The sequence below is a fragment of the Peromyscus maniculatus genome, chromosome 17 (assembly GCF_049852395.1).
Source record: "Peromyscus maniculatus bairdii isolate BWxNUB_F1_BW_parent chromosome 17, HU_Pman_BW_mat_3.1, whole genome shotgun sequence".
NCBI classification, from domain to species: Eukaryota; Metazoa; Chordata; class Mammalia; order Rodentia; family Cricetidae; genus Peromyscus; species Peromyscus maniculatus.
Window position 1 is genome coordinate 27,651,941 of NC_134868.1, and position 25,189 is coordinate 27,677,129.

At 41.1% G+C, this 25,189-nt stretch overlaps 1 protein-coding gene across 4 annotated transcripts; it reads left to right on the forward strand.

Annotated features, from left to right (window-relative positions):
* Window positions 1-88: 88 nt before the first annotated feature.
* Window positions 89-24,268, forward strand: Cfap96 (cilia and flagella associated protein 96). 4 transcript variants are annotated; one of them, XM_076553369.1, is made up of 9 exons: window positions 200-306; window positions 638-685; window positions 1,175-1,351; window positions 4,570-4,789; window positions 8,892-9,029; window positions 9,120-9,195; window positions 14,078-14,257; window positions 21,470-21,639; window positions 24,058-24,268. In XM_076553369.1, the coding sequence occupies exons 3-9, from the start codon at window positions 1,252-1,254 to the stop codon at window positions 24,122-24,124; spliced, it is 951 nt and encodes a 316-aa protein (XP_076409484.1). In that variant the 5' UTR covers window positions 200-306; window positions 638-685; window positions 1,175-1,251; the 3' UTR covers window positions 24,125-24,268. The 4 variants fall into 4 exon arrangements, with proteins under 4 accessions (XP_006970941.2, XP_076409485.1, XP_076409484.1 ...); XM_006970879.4 differs by lacking the exon at window positions 638-685 and having other exon boundaries at window positions 89-306; XM_015998084.3 differs by lacking the exon at window positions 200-306 and having other exon boundaries at window positions 553-685.
* The last annotated feature ends 921 nt before the right edge of the window (window positions 24,269-25,189 follow it).

A 25,189-nucleotide genomic window follows, 5' to 3' on the forward strand; every position in this document is an offset into this window, starting at 1 on the left:
CGTTCATCGATCTTCTCAGTCGTTCTGTGCGGACTCGAATGTTCCGGTGGCTGCCCGTAGCGTGTTGAGAATGGCTTCTCCCGTTCCCACGGCAACGCGGCCCAACAAGCGCCAGCTGCTGCGGGCTGAACCAGTGCGAGGCGCGCGCCGCTGGGCAGCTGTGCTGGAAGGCGCGGGCGCGGGCGCGGGCGCGGGCGCAGGCGCGGGGCTCCGGAGCTCTCCAAGCTCTGCAGAGGAGTGAACCCCGATTGGAGCTGGGGGCCTTCTGATCCTGGTTGTGGGATTGATTAGGTGCCCTTTGGAGAGGTGACTTGGCCTCGCGGACACGGGGTGTTCCTTAGATACCTGCCCACTTCAAGCCTCCTTTCCCTAGTTGAATTCAACATCAGTTCAATTTATTTTCTCCCTTTTAGCCAAACCCCTCCCCCCAACCCCTTTGGCATAGAAAAAAATATTTATTGAGTGAATTGCAAGGTTGCAGTGGTCAGGGCTATAACAGAAGAATCGTCTTATCCAAACTTTTTGAAGGGAGCTTGCCATATTCTGCTTGGGTGGAATTCCACAAGTTTCTTGTCTACTCCATTATAAGCCAAGATTTATGCCTTTAAAGTCCGTTTTTCCACTAATATCTGACCAGGTGGAGAGGATGGAAAAAGCATTTGTGAAATGTAGGAATGAATGTTTTGTAAGTATTATTTGTGAGTTAAGGTTGGGACGAAGTGGAAGGCTCTCATAGTCTTCCTCCCTGGCTGTGGCGGAGCGTTGGGGCTACTTTGGTAAATAACTAAAGGAATGGTAGGTGGTGTTAGGGCTTTGCCATTCTAGCCACTCTGGAAGCTAGGCCAGAAGTTCCCTTGATTTCAGGAGTTCCATTCCAGTGTGGGCAGCTTAGTGAAGACCTTTGCCTCAAGAACGTGGTGAAGGGGATTCACATTCATACCATGGTTCCCAACTGGGAAACAGTTCACTGGGGGAAAACAAAAGATTGCCTACACCCTTAGATGGCCAAAAGGAAGTTTGGGAAGGCTGTGCGCAAGTTGATCTGATGGGGCAAGGGGTTGGCGGGTGGGGGATAAAAGAGATGATGAGCAAACCAATCAGTCCGAAAACTAAAAGGAATTAGGTCTGAAACTTAATGATCACTCTTTCTACTAAGAAAAACTTTTCCCTGTAGTTTTAAATGTAAAGTAGGATTTTGCTGCAAAAGAAGATTCAAGGACCTTTTTGAAGTTAAAACCAAAGGAAGCAATCATGCCTGGGGAAACAGGGAAAACCGACATGGAGAGGATTGGCCTCTTCAGTGAGATGGAATACGTTACTGTGGGAGATAAATATGTGTCACCCTTTAATCGTGAGTATCTTTGGTAGTTTTTAATAGTTAAATAGCATGCATGTCCCATACAATTTTCTAAAATTTTTATTTCAAGGGGATACACACACACACACACACACACACACACACACACACACACACATATAGAGAGGTTCTCTCTATTATGTATGTCTGGCTGTCCTAGATCAGGATGGCCTTGAACTCCCAAAGATTTGCCTGCCTCTGCCTCCCGAGTTCTGGGATAAGGTGTGTGCCACCATGCCTGGTAATATTTATTTATTTATTTAATTTATTTATTTGGTTTTTCGAGACAAGGTTTCTCTGTGTAGCTTTGCGCCTTTTCCTGGAGCTCACTTGGTAGCCCATGCTGGCCTCGAACTCACAGAGATCCGCCTGCCTCTGCCTCCCGAGTGCTGGGATTAAAGGCGTGCGCCACCACCGCCCGGCGTAATATTTATTTTTGATGGTTATATATTTTAGAGCATTGAGTTCTAGTGTTGACATTGCATCACTGTGACAACCTGTGACTTTGCAGCAGAGTTAAGGACTTAATTTTGTAGGAGTGGGAAGCTCACTTTATTGGGCTCCTTTACCTTCATTTATTCTTTAAAAATTTTTTTAGACTTATTTATGTTTTATATGTACATTGCCCACATGAGTGTCTGTGTACCACATGCATGCATTGTGCCTGAGGAGACCAGAAGAGGGTGTTGGTTCTCCTGGAACTGGAGTTACAGATGGTTGTTAGCTGTCATGTGGGTGCTGGGAAACAAGTGCCCTTAACCACTGAGCCATCTACATTTATTCTTCATGGGTAATTTTATTTCTTTCCAGGGTAAGTTCCTTCTAGGATATTGTATGCTCATCTTTAAATTTTTTAAAATTGGTTTATTTAATGTGTATGAGTATTTGGCTGCATGTATGTATGTGTACATGTGTGCCTGGTGTCCATGCACGTAATGAAGGGGGTATTAGATGCCCTGGTAACTGAAGTTCTGGGAAGTTAAAACAGGTCCTCTGCAAGATCAGCAAGTGCCCTTATCCGCTGAACCGTCTCTCCCGTCCCATGGTTAGCTTTTTTGTTTTCGATAGGAACACTATTCTACAGAAAGCATTTGAATCCATGAATGGTATCCATTATCACTTGTCTGAAAAATAAAATGCTAACTGAACAGCTGAAAGATTTCTTTTTAAAGAAAAGCCACTAACAAAAAGATCTTGTGGTTGTCCATTACAGTAATTCTAGTACTTGGGAGGCAGAAGGATTGGGAATTTAGGGTTGGCCTGGGCTGCAGGACATCCCTTCTCAAGAAAAAAAAAATACTCTAAATATATACTTTCAAAGTCTCAGGTTTTGTATATAAAAAAAATTAACTGATATAGGAACATGTCCAAGGTAAACTCAAAAAGCAAGATATAGAGTAATAAATATATGTATATGCTAAGCATTAATTATGAAAAATGGTACACAATATTCATGATCATATCTAGACATTCTCTGGGCGACAAAATTAATATCATTACCTGTGAAAGGAAAATGGGTAACCAAGTACAGCAAAAAAGACTCTTTAAGATGCTTATATGGTAGAATTTGAGGTTATATGTGCAACCTTTTCAAAATTTTAAGTTAATAGGAGACAGGATCACTGTGAGTTCAAGGCCAGCCTGGTCTACATTGAGAATTCCAGACTAGCCAAGGATACATGGTGAGACCCCGTTTCAAACAAAAAAAGCAAAACAAAAGCCAATACCAGTCTACTGAAAACGAACAAGAATTTAAGTTACCAAAATCAGTAAGCAGATTCACATTTCAGTAGCCCCCTGAATTTAGTGTTGTGTATGCTTTAAGAAATTCTTTGCAGCTTGAAAGTTAAGACCTTCAAGATTCAAATTATGAAAATCTACATATTCACAAAAATCAGCCTTTAAACAAATTCCTAGACTATGTTATTTTGTTGTGCAAATTTGACAGTTGAAAATTTATCATTTAGACAGACATTGGGCTGTTTCTTGTGTTCATTAAAAATGGAAGTGCTGTGGACATTCTGGGATCTTAGTGAATATTCTTAAAATGCACTTAAGCATTTTAAGAATATACCTAGGAGAGGGTTGCTTCAGTGTTAGTATGGAATGCCCCTTTCCTGATATCACACATAAGCACTGTTCCTTACAGTCCATGGGTCCCACTGAGCTAGATGACCTTTTAAGGCAGAGAGTTCTCAACCTGTGAGTTGCCAGCCCTTTGAAAAACCTCTATTTCCCCAAATATTTACGTTATGATTCATAACAGTAGCAAAATTATAGTTATGAACTAGCAACAATAATAATGTTCTAGTAGGGGGTCACCACAACATGGGGCACTGCATTAAAGGGCTGCAGCATTAGGAAGGTTGAGAACCACTGTTTTAAGGTCTCATTCAGCTCTGAGGTTGACAGTGTCTGAGACTTTAGCCCCACCAGGCATGGTGGTGCAGACCTTTAATCTCTGAGTTGGAGGCCAGTCTGGTCTACAGAGTGAGTTCCAGAAACACAAGGGCTACACAGAAAATCTCTGTCTCAAAAAAAACAAGTTAAAAAGCCAGGTGGTGGTGGTGGTGGTGGTGGTGGTGGTGGTGGTGGTGGTGGTGGTGGTGCACGCCTTTAATCCCAGCACTCGGGAGGCAGAGGCAGGTGGATCTCTATGAGTTAGAGGCCAGCCTGGTCTGCAGAGTAAAATCCAGGACAGGCACCAAAACAACACAGGTAAACCCTGTCTCGAAAAAACCAAAAAACCAAAAAAAAAAAAAAAAAAAAAAAAAAAGAAAGAAAGAAAGAAAAAAAAAAACCCAAAAACCAAAAACAACCCCCCCAAACCAAACCAAACTAAACCAAACCAAACCAAAAAAACCAAAACAACAACAAAAAACCAGGACCCCCCCCAAAAAAAAAATCCACTCCAGCCCAAATGTACAAACATTTTCAAGAAATGCTTAGATTTACTCTTGCTTTTCATGTAGTTTTCGGTTTTATAGCTCAAACTCTTCATCAGCTTGTCATATTGAGAATTTTTTTTTGTGTGTAGTTTTTTTTTTTTTTTTTGCTAATAAGAGTTTTATTAAAGATAAAGGGACAGAGAGTGTGCAGGCCTGTGGGAGAGACACATGTGTGGAGAAGAAGAAGCCTGTGTTTTGTTTTGTTTTTTTAATGCCCTTTAATTAGTATGAAAGTCAAGATTTTAATGTTCTTTGTTTCTGAAGGACCCTTTAATGAGGCTGCAAGCAAAAAAAGACAGATGCTGCCTGGGGGATCCAAACAAATGTCAAGCCTCCAGGCCGGGTACTTTGATCCTCAGTTTTCGAGGATTTTCGAAGGGGAAGGCTATGTGAGCCTGAATCAAGTGAGGAGACGGTTCATGATGGCAGAATCCAAAAAAAACCTCAGCAAAGCCTTCATCCCGAGTAGTGGAGAGAAAAAGCCGTAAGTGTTTCGGGAAAACGGCTTTCCTGTCTCCTCTTTTCTCTCTCGTTTAAAGTCGAAGCTTCTCTGTAGGACTTACTTTTTAACTATGATTGTCTTTAGTGGAGACAGTTTTTGTCTCTGACAGGCAACTTTAAATAGATCTTTATCATATTCCTTTTTTTATTATCTGGGTTACTGTTCTCTACTAGTTTATTTAATAAAAGCCAGCTAAATAATGAAGATACATTTCTTTTTTCAAAGATTTTGCAAGTGATAATGGAAAATGCCTCGGGTCACCATGTTTATGCCTTGTATATTTTTTTTCCTGCTTATAAAAATGAACTACCTTTTAGACAAAGGAAATAATTATCACTGATATATTATTTTTAAATAATTGTGATGATACAATCATGGCATATACCAGTATTTGGATTATAGCAGCTGTCAAAGTGAAAATTCTTTTTTTCCCCCTTCCATTAAATTACAAGACTGTATTATATGCTATATTGTATAACTAAAATTTTAAATATAATTTTCACTCATTTTGTAAGTTTGATTTTCTCAGTTTAGAATTTATAGTAGATGAGGACTGATCAAAGTCTGATTTCATTCTTATTTACTCAAAATGAGTGAAACTCCATTTCTATAGTTCAGACTTCCTTCTAACAGGTAATCTTTTATAAATGTAATATTTTTATTAATTCTTTGAGAAATTCATGCACTATATTTGTCCTTCTCTTCCCCATTCTCCATTTCTCTACCCCCTCAACCTAAGGTCCTCTTTTTAAATAACCTGAAGAGTTTGTTTTGTGCTGCCCATGTACTTCCAGGTGTGGGATCATCTACTGGAGCTTGGTGGACTCACTTGGGACCACACCTCAAAGGAAACCAATTTTCCTTGCCCGAGAAGCCAAACTGTCCATAGTTTCTCAGTTAGGGGTGGAAGTTCACACACCCTTTCCTGTCCCATGCTACTGTGTCGATATCTTGTGACTGTCTCCCACGGGCAGCCATAAGTGCTTCCAGTTCAGGAATGCAGTGGTCCTGTCCTGTCCAGAAACACTGTCTGCTCTGGTCCTCCCTGACCTCTGACCCCTACAGTCTTTCCATCCTCTCTTCCGAGATGGTTCCTGAGCCTTGCAGTGAGGGGATGCTACACGTGTCCCATTTGTGGATAAGTGCTCTACTGATGAGTATTTCTGCACTGTGCCTAGTTGTGAGTTTCTGAGTAAACCACTGTCCACTGCAGAAAGAAAAGAAATTTCTCTGTTGATGTCAGAGAGCTGCATTCATCTACGGGTAGAGAGATAGAAATTTGGAAAGCAGTTTGACCCTATTTTTAGCATAATATTAGTTGTAAATCCACCCCCAGGAACTGTGAGAGCCCTACCATGGGTTCTTGGCATGTTTCTTCTTGTGGAGCTGACCTTAAATACAACTAGAAATCAGATGGTTACCCCTGTAATATTCATGCTAATTGTACCTATGGGGATATCTTGCCAGATGGTCATTTCATTCTTAGAGTTCACAACTAGATAAGACTGTAGATGACTTTTTGCTCCACAATAGGCTACATAAGCACCTTTTGGTACTGAGAACTGGTCATCAGGGAGGAAGCTTCCTGGTCAGTATCAGCTTAATTTCTCTATGTTTTATGATTCATGTATGTTCAGGAATAGGGTCTAAATCATCAAATGCTGATGGACATCCACGAGCAATGGCAATAGGCTGTATTGTTTGTGGGGCTCTCTGGGACAGCCCTGACCCAAAAGTTTGAAAGGAGATATCCCATACCTGACGCTGGGCTTTTTATTTGACAGTCTTCTGGGAGGAATCTTATCCCTTACGTTGCGTTACTCCAACTAAACTCTTTTTATAAATATACATGAATCATAGAACATGGGAAAATTAAGTTGGTGCTGGCCAGGAAGCAGCTTCCTTTCTGATGACCAGCTCTCAGTACCAAAGGGTGCTAGGCAGTCTGTTGTGGGGCAGAAAGTCACCAGCAGTCGTATCCATCTGTGGACTACAATAATGATCACGGTGGCAAGAAGTGCCCATGGATACAACAGTGACATGACTCAGGGTAACCAACTGATGTCTGATTGGATTTAAGGCTCCCACCATAGGAGGAAACACATACCTGGTGCTGTCAGTCTAGCCAAGATCTCTGCTTCTTTCCAATGCTTTAAAATATGTTATGGTGAAATACGTGGCATGAAATTTGACATTTCTTTGCTGTTTATTTTTTAAAATTTATTTTACATATCAATCACAGTTTCCTTCCCTCCTCTCCTCCTGTTCCCTCCCCTCACCTCCTTTCTAAAATGTCCTTCCCATCTACTCCTCAGAAAAGGTAAGGCCTCCCATGGGAGTCAACAAAGCAAGGCATAACAAATACCCCCTGCATCAAGGCGATCGAGGCATCACACCGTAGGGAACAGGTTCCAAAAAGCCAGCTCATGAGCTAGGGACAGATCTTGATTCCACTGCTAGGGGCCACAAACAACCAAGCTACACAACTGTCACCAACAGACCAGGCTGCACCACTGTCACCCACATGCAGAGGGCCTAGGTTGGTCCCATGCAGGCTCCCTAGCTGTTGGTCTAGAGTCCGAGAGCTCCCAGGAGCTCAAGTCAGCTGTCTCTGTGGGTCACGATCTTGAATCCCTCGCTCATATAACCCCTCCTCCCTCTCTTCAACTGATTCCTGGAGCTTGCCTTTTTCCTTTACAGTTCTTGATATTCTTTCTTTATTCTGTTTGTTTAGTGTTTTGATTATTATGGGGTGAGGGGACTCTTTTTTTTTTTTTTTTTTTGTCCAGTCTATTTGGTGTTCTATAAGCTTCTTGTATCTTCTTTAGGTTGGGAGAGTTTTCTTCTGTGATTTTGTTGAACATATTTTCTGTGCCTTTGAGATGGAATTCTTCTCCTTCTTCTATCCTTATTATTCTTAAGTTTGATCTTTTCATGATATTCCAGATTTCCTGGATTTCCAAGAAATTGTTGGATTTAATGTTTTCTTTGGCCAATGAATCTATTTCCTCTATCGTATTTTCAATGTCTGAGATTCTCTCTTCCATCTCTTGTATTCTGTTGGTTATGCTTGCAACTGTAGTTTCTGTTCATTTACCCAGATTTTCCATTTCCAGAATTCCCTCGGTTTGTGTTTTCTTTATTGCCTCTATTTCAATTTTCTAGTCTTGAACTGTTTCCTTCACCTGTTTAATTGGTTTTTCTTTGATTTCTTTAAGGAATTTATTGATTTCTTACATTTTTTATTTGTCTTTTCTTTGATTTCTTTAAGGAAGTTTTTCATTTCCTCTTTAAGGGCCTCTATCATCTTCATAAAGTTATTTTTAATATTGTTTTCTTCTGCTTTATCTGCGTTGGGATGTTCAGGTCTTGCTGTTGTAGAACCACTAGTTTCTGGTGGTGCCATATTGCTCTTTATGTTGTTGAATGTATTCTTACACTGCTGTTTATTCATCTGTGTTTGGGATAATTATAGGTACAGGTATTGATTCTTGTGATGTCTTTGTTGGATGGCTCTTTTGTTCCTTTATTATCTATTTCCTTTATTGTCTTTAGGCCAAAATGGCCAAAGGTTCTGGTGATTGGCTGGTTGTCAGGTCCAGTAGGAATGTCTCAGCTGAGGTTTGTGGGGGTTTGATGCCTTGATCCAGGGTATTATCCAGTTCTTTCTGGCTGGTGTGGGCTTTACTTGTGCCTATGGGGTCTGTTCTTCTAACTGGTGTAGGTTTTGCCTGTGCCTGTTCTTCCAACTTGTGTGGGTGGCACTTGTACGTCTAGGATCTGCTGATGTTGCTGGAGAGGGCTGTTCACGGGGAGGCTGCTCTTCTTCCAATTGGTACAGGTGGTGCTTGTGCCTCTAGGGGCTGCTATATTGCGGGGGTCGGGGAGTGCGATGGCTGGCCAGGAGGAGGAGGACGGGTTTGGTAGGCTTGGGCAGCAGAGCGGGTCTTAAAGTTTACAGAGTCCAGTGAGTGGGGGCGATGGTGGAGTGGCCTGCCTGCAGGACTCTTACCTGCTGGACGGCTGCTAGGCAAAAATTGACATTTTAATATCTTCCTTTTTAAAACCCCAAATGGTATTGAAGAAGTGGATTAGGAAGCTATTATGGAACCATTGGTGGCCCTATCCCATTCTTCAGTGCACAGCTAAGACCCAGGGACAAATATCAGCCACCTGGGAAGAATTTATATACCAACCCGGGAAAAAAAGGAACTGGATATGGGTAAGATATTCTTAGTACCTTTATGTGGTTTGTTTTGTATTTACAAAATCATCTGAGCTCTGCATTCACCATCACTTACTCCTCTTTTAGCTATGCCAATGTTACCATAGGCAAGCAGCTTGCACACTCTGCTGATTTATATGATGCAGCGAAACTGAATTATAAGGTAAAAATCGTGTTTTGAATGTTTCAACCTTTATTTGTTCAACTTTGCAAATTAACTCAGAATAAACATTTATTTTGTTCTGTCTCTTTTGATCACTGGGGTGGGTATCTGTGTGTTGATCAGCAATATTCTAGGCCAACAGTTAGCAAAACAAAACAGTGTTCTGATAAAATATGACCACAGTCTAGTAAACATAGGATTCTTAAAACATTGCTCTGTGGTGCTGGAGAGATGGCTCCATCAACACTGGCTGCCCTTCCAGAAGACCCAGGCTTGATTCCCAGCACTCACATAGCAGTTCACAATCACCTGTAACTCTGGTTCCAGGGGACCCAATGTCCTCTTCTGGCCTCTGTTGACAATAGGCATGCAAGCGGTTAACAGACATACATATGGGCAGAACACCCATACGAATTTTTAAAATTTGCATTATAATAGCAGGCATTAGAATTACATAGGGTGAATGTTAACATTTCTGATAAAAAGGCCACAGAGCAGGTCAATGTAATCAGAAGTCTTTGAGGGAAGGTCTTGGTAATTTATATTCTGAATGGATTATCAATTGATTCCCAGGAGAACTAAATTTTAAGGAACACTATTCAAAGGATACATATAATAGTTAAAAAGATCAATTTCACTGCTCCAGTGGGAAGAGGAAGGCACATGGCTAAGAACTCACAGAGTCCTACGGGGAAATAGATGAAATACAAAGCAGGAGGAGACTTCAGGAGGAGTAAGAAGTCTGAGAGAGCTACAGCATGCACTTATGTCTTAGGGTTTCTGTTGCTGTGATAAAACACCATGACCAAAGCAGCTTGGGGAGGAAGGCCTTTTTTAAACTTACGACTCTCAGGTCACATACCATCCCTGAGGGTCATCGGGCAGGAGTTCAAGTGGAGTAAGAGCCTGGAGGTGGGAACTGAAGCAAAATGATGCTGCTTACTGTCTTGTTTAGCCTGCTTTCTTATCGTACCCAGGACCACCAGCTCAAGGGTGACACCATTCATAATGAGCTCCCTTATCAATCACTAATTAATAGAATGTGCTATGGACTTGCCTACTGGCCAGTCTTTTGTTTTTAATTGAAAAAAAAGTTTTTTTCATGTAATACATTTTGACCATGTTTTCCCCTCCCCCAAGTCCTCCAAGATCATCTCTACCTCCCTACCCACCCAACTTTATGTTCTCTTTCTTTAAAACAGTGGTTCTCAACCTGTGGGTCATAACTCCTTTGGGGTTGCATATCAGATATCCTGTACGTCAGATGTTTACATTGCAATTCATAACAGTAGAAAAAGTACTGTTATGAAGTGGCAATGAAATAGTTTTATGATTGGGGGTCACCACAACATGAGGAACTGTATTAAAGGGTCGCAACATTAGGAAGGTTGAGAACCACTGCTTTCAAACAAACAAACAAATACAAGAAATACACATACACATACAAACAAAACAAAATTTAAAAAAAAACCCACAAAAACAAAAACCTCCAAACCCAAACTCACAAACCCATGCAAATGGAAATCAAGACAAACAAGCAAAAGCCTAATAAGGCAAAAATACGTAAACAAAGCAAAATGAGACAAGAAGACTACAAAAGTGCCACTGAGTTCATTTTGTGTTGTCTGGCAACTCCTGGGCACAGGGCCTGCCCTGAAGTATGGTTGACATACCCAGTGAGACTCAGCTGGAGAAAACTGCTTTTATCTTTGCCAGCAGGCATCAAATGCAGACAGCTTCTAGATTCTAGGTGGGAGGCCATGTCCACTTCCCCTTCTCATTGCTGGAACCTCATCCGGCTTGGACCTGTGCAGGACTTGTCACAGTCTCTATGAGTTTATATGTGCCTCAGTCCTGTTGTGTCTGGAAGACACTGTTTCCTTGAAGTCATCCATCCCCTCTGACTCTCAATCTTTCTGTCTCCTCTTCTGCATAGATCCCTGACCTTGAGGGGAGGGCTTTGATGACGACATCCCATTTAGGACTGAGTACTCCAGAGTCTCTCATTCTGTACTCTTTCAGGTTGTGGATATGTTTAATTATCATACACTACAGAAGGAAGCCTCTCTGACGAGGGCTGACCAAGCCCCTGACCTATGGGGAGGACAGTAGGTCATCAAGAGTCATTTTATAGCTATATTTAACTTAGCAGAATAATAGTATTGGGTTTTCCCCTAGACAAATGGCCTATCTCGATTCTTGGCCACTTTAGCAGTGTCAGGTGTGGGTTCGATCTCATGGGGTTGGCCTTAAATCCAATCAGAAAGTGGTTGACTACTCCCAAAACATTTGTGCCACTATTGCACCCATAAATTGTTTGAGGGAGATTGCTGTGGTAGGTCACAGGGTTTGTAGCTGGGAGAAATTGAGGATTACCTTTCTCCTTCCATAGCACGCAGAGTACCTTCCTGTACCGTGAACAATAGTTGAGTGACGCTTGTAGTTAGGAACCAGCCCGACTTCTCATGTTTTGATGACATATGTAAGTGTTGTCTCCAGCATTAGGGCCTTACCATCATATTGTGGAGAGTACCATATATAGCCTCACCAATAGCCTCTACTGTTTGGGGTTTTACATGGGGCCCCTTTGGCCTGTATCTCAATACGATGTTCATTTCTGTCTTTGGAGATTTTGATAGCATAAGATGGCTACTTGGGGCTTGGTCTTCCCTATTATTTGTTGATTCCACTTAGACTCTTTTCAAACATGTATGTGTTCTAGGAGTCTCCTATGGTAGTAGGTTGCTATATGGCCTTTCAGATGGCCTTTACTGTTCCTGTTCGCTGTCACCCCCTTTGTTTCCTTCTTTACCCCCCACTGCCATCCCCTCCCTAGTTAATCCTCCTTTTCTAGTTTCCCTTTGTCTCCTTCCTTAGGAGTCTCTCTCCTCCCTGCTGGCTCCTTATGAGGTACCCGACCTCTGAGGTCATTCGGATTGTAGCACTCACATGAAAGGCTTAAAACCTAACATCTACATGGAAGAGAAAGCATGGAATAGTTGTCTTTTTTTGGGTTTGGGTTACTTGGGATGATTTCTTTTTTTCTTCTAGTTCCATTCATTTACCTGAGAATTTCATTCATCAGTTGATGGACATCGAGTCTTTCTAACTTCTGACTAATAAGAATAGAGCAGCAGTGTTCATGGTTGATCAAGTGTCCTTGTGTGAAGAGTCCTCTGGGTCTACGCCCAGGAGTGGTATTGCTGGGTCTTGAGGTAGATCAGTTCCCAGCTTCCTGAGGAACTGTCTGTCGATTTCCACAGTGGCAGTACAAGTTTGCAGTCCCACCAGCAATGGATGAGTGGTCCCCTTACTCCACATCCTCACCAGCATGAGCTGTCATTTGTTTTACTGATCTTGGCCATTCTGGCTGGTGTAAGATGAAATCTCAAAGCTGTTTTAATTTGTATTTGCCTGATGGCTAAGGATGTTGAACATTTCTTTAAGTTCTTCAGCCATTTGTGTTTCTGCTTTTGAGAACTCTCTGCCTAGCTCTGTCCCCATTTTTCAACTGGCTTATTGGATTTTTTGATGTCCAGTTTTTTTTTTTTAGTTCTTTATATATTTTAAATACTAATCCTTCAATAGCTGTATAATTGGTAAAAGGTCTTTTCCCATTCTGCAGACGGCTGCTTTGCCTGAATGATCATGCCCATTGCCATGCAGAAACATTTCAGCTTCATGAGGTCTTATTTATTAATTGTTGTTCTTAGTGGCTGTGCTGTTGATGTTCTGTTCAGAAAGTCTCTTTCTGTGCCTAGGAATTCTAGTCTATTCCCTATGTTCTCTTTTATGCGATTCAGTGTATCTGGTTTTATTTTGAGGTCCTTAATCCACTTGGAGTTGAATTGTGTACAGGGTGATACATATGGATATATTTGTATTCTACATACAGCCATCCCATTTAACCAACATTTGTTGAAGATGGCTATCTTTTCTCCACTGTGTACTTTTGGCTTCTTTGTCAAAAATCAGGCATTCATAGATGTGTGGACTTATGTTTGGATCTTCAATTCAATTCCATTGATCAATGTGTCTATTTTTATGCTACTGGACAATATTATCGAGGTATTTTCTCAACTGAGAGTCCCTCTTTCCAAATGGCTGTAGCTTGTGTCCAGTTGGCACAAAACTAGCCAACACAGCCTAGTAGGGAATACATGTCTTCTCTTGAGCACTTAAGTCTCATTTAAATTGTTCCCATTCAGCTTGTTAAAGGAAGAAAAATCAAATTTCATGTGTGTAAAAATGAAAAAAATCAATATTTCATCCTTCTAACTATGTATTTCACAACTCTTTTTTTGATATTTTATCCAAAGCTAGCAATTTTTAAACTTAGTTCTTCCACATAGAAAGGATTGTAATATAAGACTGAAAAAATAACCTTTGTTTTGCTTGAGTATTAGGTAGCTAAAAATACTGTAATATAAAAATGTTATAATGTAAATGGAAGTATTTTTTTGTGCTTAAGACTAAAAAATGATATTTACTAAGGGCCAGCCATGTGCCAAATACTTTCTTTCCATAATCTCATTTAATCTTTAATAATATCAAGGAGAAATTCCTATTTGCACTTGAAGATATGACACCAAAGGTCAGCAGCTTCCTTTAATTCTTGAAAAATGCTAAAAGAAGGAGGAGTTGGGATTTGACTTAGAACCCAATCCTTTTCTTTCCTGATGAGCAGGCATGTAGTAACTATTTGCTCAGGTTATAGACTGCTGTATCTCAAGTAAATTCTGTTCAAAATGAGAGTTGTGCTCATTCATAAGTAGGCATGTCTCCTTTTGCATGTATAATTAATTTAAAGGTGACGTTAGCCTTGAATTCTGTCTACCATGTGTAACTTACATTGTGTACTTTCAAACTCTTCACCGTACAGGCAGAAAATGAAGAACACCATCGATTACTCAAAGGGTCACCTTTTAAGTTAAATCTTCACCCTAAGGAATATTTTGATAGTAACCCTTATTTCCTAGAGAATCCATTACCTCCACTTAGAAGAGAAGAAAGGAAGGAATCTGTCATAAAGGCTTTTAAGCCCTCCTCTCCTGGTAAAAAGGTAAAAGGTGTGGAATGAGAGATAACTGAGCAGTACAAAGAAATATAATCTCGGGCAGGGTACGGGAGCCCATGCCCTTAATCCCTATCCTGACACTTGGATAACTGAAGCATGAGGATTTTGAGTTCAAGGCCAGCCTGGGCTGTATGGAAAGACCAGTGGGAATAAGGAAGGGATATGGAAGGGAGGGGAGGAAAGAACCTGTATTTTGCTGTTAAATTATTGTAGTGCTCATGTAAGTAATCAGCCTTTTTTTGTATGAAGTTTTAAGAGATCATAGAAAGCCACACAGCAGCCTGGAGAGATGGCTCTCTGGGTAAAGTGCTTGCTGTTCAAAAGGAGGATCTGAAGTTGGGGCCTCAGCATCCAGGTCCTCAGCATCCTGAGCCTAGCAACATGCTCATACAACTTTCCTGATGGGTATAGGGGAGAGGGAGGAGACAGGCTGACCACAGGGGGCTTGCTGGCCAGTCAGGGTAGCCAAAAGTGAGCTCCAGGTTTAGTGAGAGCCTTGTCTCAAAAAGAAAGGTGGCATGTGAAATCAGAAGACATCTAACGTCAATATCTGGCCTCCGTGTGCCCATGCACTGGCTAGCATACCAGTACACATATATGCATGCATGTATACCTCATGTATGTGTACGTGGCACACACACACACACACACACACACACACACACACACACACACACACACACACACACACACACACATCTAAAAATAGAGCCACACAGTGTGGCTAGGATGAGAAAGGCGATACAGTGAAACAATTGCTGTTTGCTTCAAATATGTTTGAATTTCCCATGAAGTTTTGAAAGCCATCATATAAGTTTTGAAATAATGAAGATTAAGTCTCCTGCGGCTTCAGAAACTTCTAAGTGGTAGGAATAAAAACAGAAGTGCTCTGACTGTCTATGGACACTAGTTGATCCTTGGCCTTCCTGTTGCTGGCAATTCCTGCCCATCTCACTCTAGACCCTACTAGGATGCATGCGCTGTTCAGATTGGGAAGATGTTTTGGTGTGCTCAGAACATATCTATTCTTGTCCTTTGTGTTGAAATACTTTTTCTAGTCTGTTGTATCTGTGTATGAGTGTGCACCATGTACATGCAGGTGCCCTTGGAGGCCAGAAGAGGGTATGGGATCCTCTGGAACTAGAGTTACAGATGGTTGCAAGTTACCCAATGTGGGTTCTGGGAACAGAGCCCGTGTCCTCTGCAAAAGCAGCCAGTACTCTTAACTCTCTAGGCCCAAAGGGCTATTTTTATAAAGTTGAAATTCTCATTTTTGAGAGCATATTTTTGAATTTATAGTCTAGCTGACTGGTCTATTTGTTTATTTCTTCTGCGTCACTTTTCTTTTCCTTTCTTTCTTTTGTCCTGCATCACAAAATATTGACTAATACTTACTCTGTAGAGCATCAGACTTATTTTAAAGCCCCAAACAAAGCCCTCTGAGGCAGGGTTTGGATGATGGCTCAGTGGATAAGGGCACTTCTCTGTGAGGACCTGGGTTTGAATCCTGAGCATCTGTGTGAAAAGCTATGCTATAACCCCAGCACTGGAGAGTGGAGACAGGCAGATTCGGAGAGCTTGCTGGCCAGTCAGCTAGCCTACGAGAAACAATGAGTTTAGTGAGCGAACCTGTTTCAAGGCAATAAGACAGGCAATTATAGAGAAAGATACCTGATGTCCTCTGGTCTCTGCATGCACCTGTGCCCACACATTCAAATGCAAGAATGCAAGCATCACCACCACACACACACACACACACACACACACACACACACACACACACACACACACACCTCTACATGCTCACAAACCCTCTTTGATACTTTGTTGGAAAATTAAACATTTAGAATTTTTGTTATATTAACATATTTATAACTTGGATCTTCTGATCTAGAAGTGAACTGCTCACAAAGGGCCTCTTTGTTTTTTATGTGCCTTTTTGCCCTGTATCACCCAGGCCTACCCATTTTGTATTTAATCCTACTTATTTTAAGGCTCTGCTCAACAGTTCCCCTCTGCATTAGTTGTCTCTAGAAAAACATTCAATTTTTTTTTTTTTTTGCCTCTTCTTCCTGACCTGGAGGATTTTTTTCTTTTTTTTTTCATTTTTAAAATTTATTTATTAAATTTAATTTTACATATAAGCCACGAATTCCCTTGTTCTCCCTCCTCCCCCTCCCCCCTTCCCCACCTTCCCCCCAGCCCACCCCCCAATCCCATCTCCTCCAGGACAAAGACTCCCCCGAAGATGAGGATTGAGTTCAGCCTGGTAGATTCAGTCCAGGCAGGTCCAGCCCCCTCCTCCCAGGCTGAGCCAAGTGTCCCTGTATAAGCCCCAGATTCCAAACTGCCAGTTCATGCACTGAGGACAGGACCTGGTCCCACTGTCTGGATGCCTCCCAAGCAGATCAAGCTAATCAACTGTCTTATTTATACGGAGGGCCTGATCCAGTTGGGGCTCCTCAGCTATTGGTTCATAGTTCATGTGTTTCCATTCATTTGGCTATTTGTCCCTGTGCTTTATCCAACCTTGGTCTCAACAATTCTCGCTCATACAAACCCTCCTCTTTCTTACCAATTGGACTCCTAGAGCTCCACCTGGGGCCTGACCGTGGATCTCTGCATCCTGTTCCCTCAGTCATTAGATGGGGTTTCTAGCAGGACAATTAGGATGTTTGGCCAGGTAGCCTTCGAATACTTAAGAGATCTATTCAGAGGGCCTGATCCAGTTGGGGACCCCTCAGCCTTTGGTTCATAGTTCATGTGTTTCCATTCATTTGGATATTTGTCCCTGTTCTTTTTTTTTTTTTTTTTTTTGTTGTTGTTGTTGTTTTGTTTTGTTTTGTTTTTTGTTTTGTTCCTGTTCTTTATCCAACCTTGGTTTCAACAATTCTCGCTCATATAAACCCTCCTCTTTCTCGCTAATTAGACTCCCGGCACTCCACCCGGGGCCTAGCCGTGGATGTCTGCATCCAGATTCCTCAGTCCTTGGATGGGGTTTCTGGCATGACTATTAGGGTGTTTGGCCACCCCATCACCAGAGTAGGTCAGTTCCGGCTGTCTCTCAACCAGTGCCAGCAGTCTATTGTGGGGGTATCTTTGTGTATTTCTATGGGCCTCTCTAGCACTTTGTTTCTTCTTTTTCTCATGTGGTCTTCATTTACCATGGTCTCCTATTCCTTGTTCTCCCTCTCTGTTCTTGATCCAGCTGGGATCTCCCACTCCCACAGGCTCTCTTTCCCTCTACCCTCGCCCTTTATTACTCCCACGCATGTCCAGATTGTTCATGTAGATCTCAGCCATTTCTCCGTCATGGGGTGATCCCCGTGTCTTTCTTGGGGTCCTGTTTTCCAGGTAGCCTCCCTGGTGATGTGAGTAGCAGTCCAGTCATCCTTGTTACACCTCTAGTATCCTCCTATGAGTGAGTACATACCATATTTGTCTTCTGAGTCTGGGTTACCTCACTCAGGATGATTTTTTCTAGATCCATCCATTTGCCTGCAAACCTCATGATGTCATTAAAGCATTCAATTTTTAAAACAAATACTTCATTAAGTGCTCGCATGTTCTAACAGGTATTTTGCTAATTCCTTTGAACTTTCAGTACGTTATCTGTAACAGCATCTCTCCATCTTATAACATGGCCATGCTTAGTCACTCAAGTCAGTACTGCTAGTGATCATCCTCACTTTCATCTTCTCTTTAGTAGGGATAATTCTAGCCTTAGTTTTGTAAGCGCCCCAAATAGGGGCCATTCAGGAATATGTTCTGTTTTTTATTATTTTATTATCAAGTGGCATTACTATTAGGTCATCTTTTTTTTCTATTTTTACTTGTTATAAAAAGTTACTACTAATAATATGTTTCTTAGAATCACTCTCACTTGCTAATGCAGTGTTGGTCTTTGGATATAATATATGTTTTGCTTGTTAGTATTTTATTAAGAATGTTACACCAGTTTTCTTTTCCAACTTACGCATGTGTCTTCTTTTTGTGTGTATGTGGTGGTGGTGGTGGTGGTGGTGGTGGTGGTGGTGAGTGTGTGTGTGTGTGTGTGTGTGTGTGTGTGTGTGTGTGTATGCCTAAGGAGGCCAACAGAGGGAGTTGGATTCCCTGGAGCTGAAATTACCGGCAGTTGTGAGTCAGTGGACATGGGTATTGAAGCCCAAACTTGGGTGTTCTGCATGAGCAGTGTGCACTCTCCATAGCCAACCCATCTTTATAGCCCCCCTCCCCCAAGTTTATTTCTCTTCTTTTCTTTCTTTCTCTCTCCTCCTCCTTCTCCTCTTTCTCCTCCTCCTCTTCTCCCCAGGCCCCATTTTCGTGGTGCTGGGGATCAAACCTGTGACGGATCTTGCACACATTAGACAAGCACCATGGAGGAACTGCCTCCCCACCCTTTGCAACGATAACTCAGAGTTGGTTTTAAATCCCTTGTTCTATTTGATACAGAATGTAGATTCTAGGATAGTCAAGTAATTCTGGAGGGTTCATTCTTTTATAAAAGTTTAAATAGCACTGGAAACTTCTGTTCCCCACAAAGTCTTGTAGAAATCCACAGGGGGAGTTAGGGCTTCACCTGCTGCAAGGGAGCTCTTCGTTAGCTTTCTCACGTCTTACAGTGTTCCTCCTGCCTTTTACAGTTCTCTGTCACTTTTTGATCAACTTGAATAGTTCAAAACTTAATAACAAAAAATTAAAATTATTTTATATTTTTGAAATCATATATAACTACAGATTTCCACTGATTTTTATTATTTCATTCTTCAAGGCTTTATTGGGTGATTTTTATTACCATATACACTTTATCTTTTATTCATTTCATGTTTATATTTTTAAATTTGTTTATTTCTACTTGCCTGAAGATTCCTTACAAAATAATCTTTGTGTTCGAAGTATGGAAGACTTGGAAAAATCACAAGAATATCTTTCTTAGGGTTTCCATTGCTGTGATAAAACACCGTGAGCACACGCACTTGTGGAAGTTTATTTTAGGTCATAATTAGTATTCACAGAAGGAAGTCAGGGCTGGAACTGAAGGCAGGATCCTGGAGGCAGGATTTTGAATTAAAAATCTGTGTTTCTGGTTAGCTGGGTCTGGAGAACCAGCTGTGATTAACAAAATGCTTCTCTCTTCCTCTGGATTTTTAGGACAGAGTCTCTGTGTAATGGTCCTGGCTGGCCTTGAACCCACTTTGTAGACCAGCTTGTCCTCGAAATAACAGAGCCTGCCTCTGCCTCCTGAGTGCTGGGATTAAAGGTGTGCACCACCACACCTGGCTGTTGGTCTCTTTTTAATCAATGCTAATTTCTCAGCTCCAGCTAACCAGCATCAATTGTTCAGGCAAAGCAAAGGTTTGGCTTGAGTGGTTCTTAGTTCAAAGTGTACAGTGGCCCTGCCAAAGTCTTTCAGTGATTCTCAAACGTCCTTCTGGAACTTCCCAATCCAGGTCTCCCTCCTCTCCATTGCTGCCAGCATTCATTCCTTCCAGGCTCCCACAGAATAGCCTACTGATCTCTGAGCACTCAATAGCCCTTCCTTCCACAGTCCTGCCAAGAGGAAATGGTCAGGTCTGTCCAAATACCCCACAATCCTGGTACCAATTTCTGCCCTGGTTAGGGTTATTATTGCTGTGAGGAAACACCACGACCCAAAGAATCTTGGGAAGAAAAAGGTTTATTTCAGCCTACAAATCCATTGTTGAGTAGCCTGGAGGCAGGAATAAAAAACCATGGAGGAGAGTTGCTTACCGTTTTGCTCAGCCTACCTTCTTATATACCCCCAGACTATACTGCCCAGGGATGGTACCTCTTACAAAGGACTGGGCCCTCCCATATCAATTATTGATCAAGAGAATGTCCAACAGGCTTGCCTACAGGCCAATCTTATGGAGGCATTTTCTTAATTAAACTTTCTTCTTCCCAGATGGCCCTACCTTATGTCAAATTTACATAAAAGCTAGCCAGCACAGCATCTGCATTGTAGAATGCATTCTAGCAAGACCCACTGCTTCAGTTAACAGTGCGCCCTAGCCAGCACGGCATCTGCGTTGTAGAATGCATTCTATCATGACCCACTCACTGCTTCAGTTAACAGTGTCCCCTAGCACTAGTTTTTCCTCACAGGATGTTTCCTACGGGGGCTTGGACATCTGGGATAACTATGAAAAAAAGACTTGGAAGACAGAAAAATATTCTGGCTGATTAAAAATGTACATATAATACTCTGAGAAAAGGCAAATGTATATGCTTCAAACTAGATAAATACTATCTAGTGTCAACCTGCATATATTTTGGCTTAGATACTACAAGCAAAAGGATTCTTAAATGGATCATAATTTCACAGAATGAAATTGATTTGTTTTCTTCTTTCATTTGGTTCATTACATTGCTGTGGATCAAACCCAGGGCTTCAGACTTGGTAGGCATGCTCTGCCATTGAGCTGTATCCCTATATTCCTCCTTCCCTTCCTCCTCCCCTCCTCTCACTCACAAGGTGTAGTTATAAGAAGCCCAGGCAGGCCTTTTGTCCTTGGTTGAGATTACAGCCATATGTCACCACATAGAATTATCTTAATGACTGTCTAATGTAAAGATAAACATCCTATCAAATCAGTTTAAAAAGTTCAAGTCATTTCTGGTCTATCTCACATGTAGGTAGAAACATATCTGGATTGCCTTCTTGTACTCAGCCCTGAGGGTATTCTAGAGTAGATCACATTTTCCTCTTATCGTGTATGACTGTGCTATTCCTTTTTTCCGTGTGTGTGTGTGTGTGTGTGTGTGTGTGTGTGTATCTTCTAGGCATCATTGTCTGAAAGTTGGTGTTCTCGTGTGAATGCCAAGCTTCCATAGAGAAATACATCTTACATTTGCCTCATCCCTTCCTTAATTGGTTTACTAAATCACTAGTTGATAGTTGGATTAAAATTGCAATAAAATATCAATGCTTGGTAACAGTATAGAATATTATCTTCTACAAACATTTCTGTTTTTATAGAAAACTATTAGAATTATAATGTTTGGACCTTACAGAACTGGAAGTAGAGAGACCCTTGGCTGGTATTTGAACAGAATAGATAACTTTGAGTGCAAAGCCAAGTTTATCAACTAGAAGAGAATATATGAACTTTGTCACGGTATAATTTTGTAGGCGCATTTTACAAACACATTGAATTATCTTGTTTTTACTTATAGCCTGGTGGAATGAAGGCAGGAACGTTTGAACCTTACCCAGCACACTCAGCTGACCCTTATGTGGTTAAAATGGGAAAGGTGGTTCCTGGAAAAGGGGAAAAGATTTTCCATCCACCAAATGGACCAAAAAGCAGACCCATAGAAAGTATAATGGCGCTGAATGTCAAAAGGTAGGCTTATCTTATATTTAGTCCATAAACCAAGAAAAATTTCTACCTTTTAGATGTCTTAGCAAATACATTATGACTTTTATGTGTATAAGTATTTTTCCTGCATGGATGTATGTGTACCACGTGTGTACCTAGTGCCTGAATAAGCCCAAAGAGGGAATCTGATGCCATGGAACTGGAGTTACAGATGGTTGTGAGCTGCCATGTAGGTGCTGGGAACTGAAGCTGGGTCCTCTGCAAAACCAGCAAGTTTTCTCAACCACGGAACCATTTTCAGTTCCACAATACATGGTTTTTTAAGTGGCAGATGTGAGCACAGGGACTGGAGAGATGGCTCAGTGGCTGATCTCCTCGAGAACCTGGATTTGATTCCCAGAACCCACACAGTGGCCCAAAACCATCTGTAACTCCCATGCTAAGGGGATCTGAAACTTTTTTTGGCTTCTGCAGGCACCTTGTGGCTTATAGACATATATGCAGGAAAATACACACACAAAATAAAAAATGAATCTTAAAAATAAGGAAATCCCAGTATATTCCATATAACTGCCTTCCCTTATAGAAGGTACTTTTTTATGAGTCACTTGAGACTACTTGAACATCTGTATAAATTAACTGTTTCTCACCAACTGTGTGGAATCCTAAGGACCCTTGAGAGTTCTGTCCCAACTTTGAAGTGTGGCCATTACCTGCTAAGTTCTCTTTCCTCTTATTTAAATACCTTCTTTGCTTTAGTCACACAAAATTCATTTTATACCAACTATTATTTAGCCCGCCTGATACATTGCTAATGAGTTGGTTCATCTGCTTCCCACATGCTTTCTACTGGCTTTTCCCCCATACAGTCTTGGCTAATATCCTCAGGTAAAGCTTCTACTGAAGCTCTCTATACAACCGGTCTGTTATGGATTATTGTTGTATGTTAGGCCTTATGTTATAGGTATTTTTGCACATGTAGCTGTATGATTCTTATATTGTCAGACCAAATGGTAAGTTAATAGTGTTTAATAGTAATTTCTTGATTGTTTGTAAATATCAACAGTGTTAACTACAGAAGGCTGTGTATTTCTGTTGCCTTAACTCTGTGATTACTAGGTGCCCATTTGTGTTAAACCTCATTAGGAATACTGCAATTAATGTCTTTCCCATGAACTCATCTCTTTTAATGTAATGATATTGCAATTATCTAGAATGTAGTACACTCAGATTTTATGTTAAACAGCCATTTTTACAAATGCCAGTACAAAAATACGTTGACTTAAGTAGCTGTGAAATCATCCAATGGTAAATAGAAGTCAAGCTGTGCAGTTCAGGCAGTCTCTGGCTCACAAAGCAATGCGGATGAAAGGGCCTTATTAGGTTCAATACAGAGCTAATTCTAAAATTGCTGTGTGCTACTGGTTATTCATGTAGGTTCAGATGAACAGGCTTTGGAGCTCTACTTTGCTGATGATTGAAGATGGTGATGATGATGATGGGGATGTAACTGATGTATATGTATTTCATCTATTTTTCAAAGTACTTTACAATTCTGTGGAGTGAAATAGATTTTTGCCTTAACAAAATTAAGATATTCTGGAAGAACAACTAAAACTGAGCCATTTGTCTAAGGATCTTCTCCTTACACAGCCAGGTGATTCAGTTATTCTGCACATGAGAGTAAACTTATTTAGGCTGCCGTGGTTTAGGAATGGTGACCTGTGTTGGCTGAGTGTTGGGTGTGGACAAGGGAGACGTGGTACTTGTTTTCTGTATCCTTTGGCCTCGTTCTCTGTTAAGCCACCTGCCAGTTCTCTGCCAAGTTCATCTAATAGAACAGAAAATGAAAGCGGACTTTTCTCTATCACACCCACCTTCAACCAGATGGGACATTTTGTGGGGCAGTGTCAAGTTTTCTGTGGTCTCTTCTAACAAACCCAGAAGGTTCTCTGATACACTAGTAATAAGTTTAAAGTGGAGGAGCAGCAATAGACTGTTCTTGGAAAAACCAGAAGTTTATTGTGTGTTAGCCACTTAGTTTATACATTCTTTTTTTTACGTGATCATTAATCACCTGTAATCCAGTTTTAAGTTCTCCTATACTAATTTAAAAACTAATCAAGTCACAGATGCTAGACGTGAAAATGCATTTCATATTTTTTCTTCTTCGATTTTCTAAGTATACCTGACTTTATTACAGAGTTTCTTAAGTTGGTGCGATGATTTCACTTGTGAGCTGGGGTTCCACTGAGCTTAGTAAGGGATTCCGTGTCTGGCATGTGTGAGGTCCGATTTTAACCCCAGCACCACAGACTATTGCTATGGGATGTCAGGTTATAGAATATATTAGGTTAGCTTTTTAATGCAAGTTTTCAAAGACTGTAAAGGTATGTTACCCAGACTAATCTGATTAAGTGTGCATTTATTTTCTAATTTGAGGGCACTGAATGTGAAGAATTACAAGAGTGTCTCAGCAGACACACTGGGGAAGCAGCTTGTTTTCTAGCTCCTCTCAAGAACTCCCTGGAATATGCAACGTTATGGAATCCGTGATCCCACAGCATTTAAAGGACATTTCAACACCAGACTCAACTGTAACATCCTTCGTGATTTTAATGCTGTTTAATAAATAGTGTTGGCTAGCGACTTACCCTGGGGTTGCTGACGTGTGTTTTTGGATCTCCATTTCTAGGTAGAATGTAATCTTTAAAAAATTGCCAAATCTTGAAACGTAATCTTTCATTTGAAAAGTTTTACTCCTTATGGTAAAGAACTGTAGGGTAGGAGGGGGAAAGGGAGGGCCTGGTGAAAGTACACAACCAATTCTTCACTTGCTGGGTCCTCTTAGGGACTGTAGAGAATTACATCGAGAGTTACCCGGGTCTTGCGGTCTATCTAAACTCTCTTAACATCGAAGATAAATTCCAGATCCACTTCTATGACACAACTCATGTGCACGTACTGCATTGTAGTGAGACATGTGCTTTTGTGTGAATGGTATCCCACCTTCTATTTAGGCAAATAGAAGAGCTGTGGCAAAGCCTGGCATTATTTCATTCATGTTAATGCATAAGCTGAAGGTGATCTCTTAACTAGAACAGGATAGGTGAACTCTGACTTTGGTGGTCTGTCCTGTTCCTCACTAGCTGCCCCAAATCATCTCTCCTGCAGCATCCAATGTCAGTCGGACCCTGGAATTCTGCTTTAGAGGATGCAATTGTAATTAGCTGTAGCTCACAAATCACACGGTTAAATGAGCAATTGTATAGATTTTAATAAAATCTACAAATACAAACCTATTCTATCAAAAGAATGCATATCTGTGTAGGGCCTCTTTGGTATTGTCTATTAATATGCAACTATAATTTGTTTCATGCAGTTGGCTGTATGGAACTAGTGATCCCATTCCTGTTTTGAAGACCAGTGCCACCAATGAACCACATTACATTACATGCATAGGGATGTCTTTAAGACATCCATCATTGTTGTTGGTTTTCTTTACTCCTTTGGGGGCCCCTGCCACCCAGCTCCCAAATAAATCACACACAGATGCTTGTTCTTAATTAGAAAT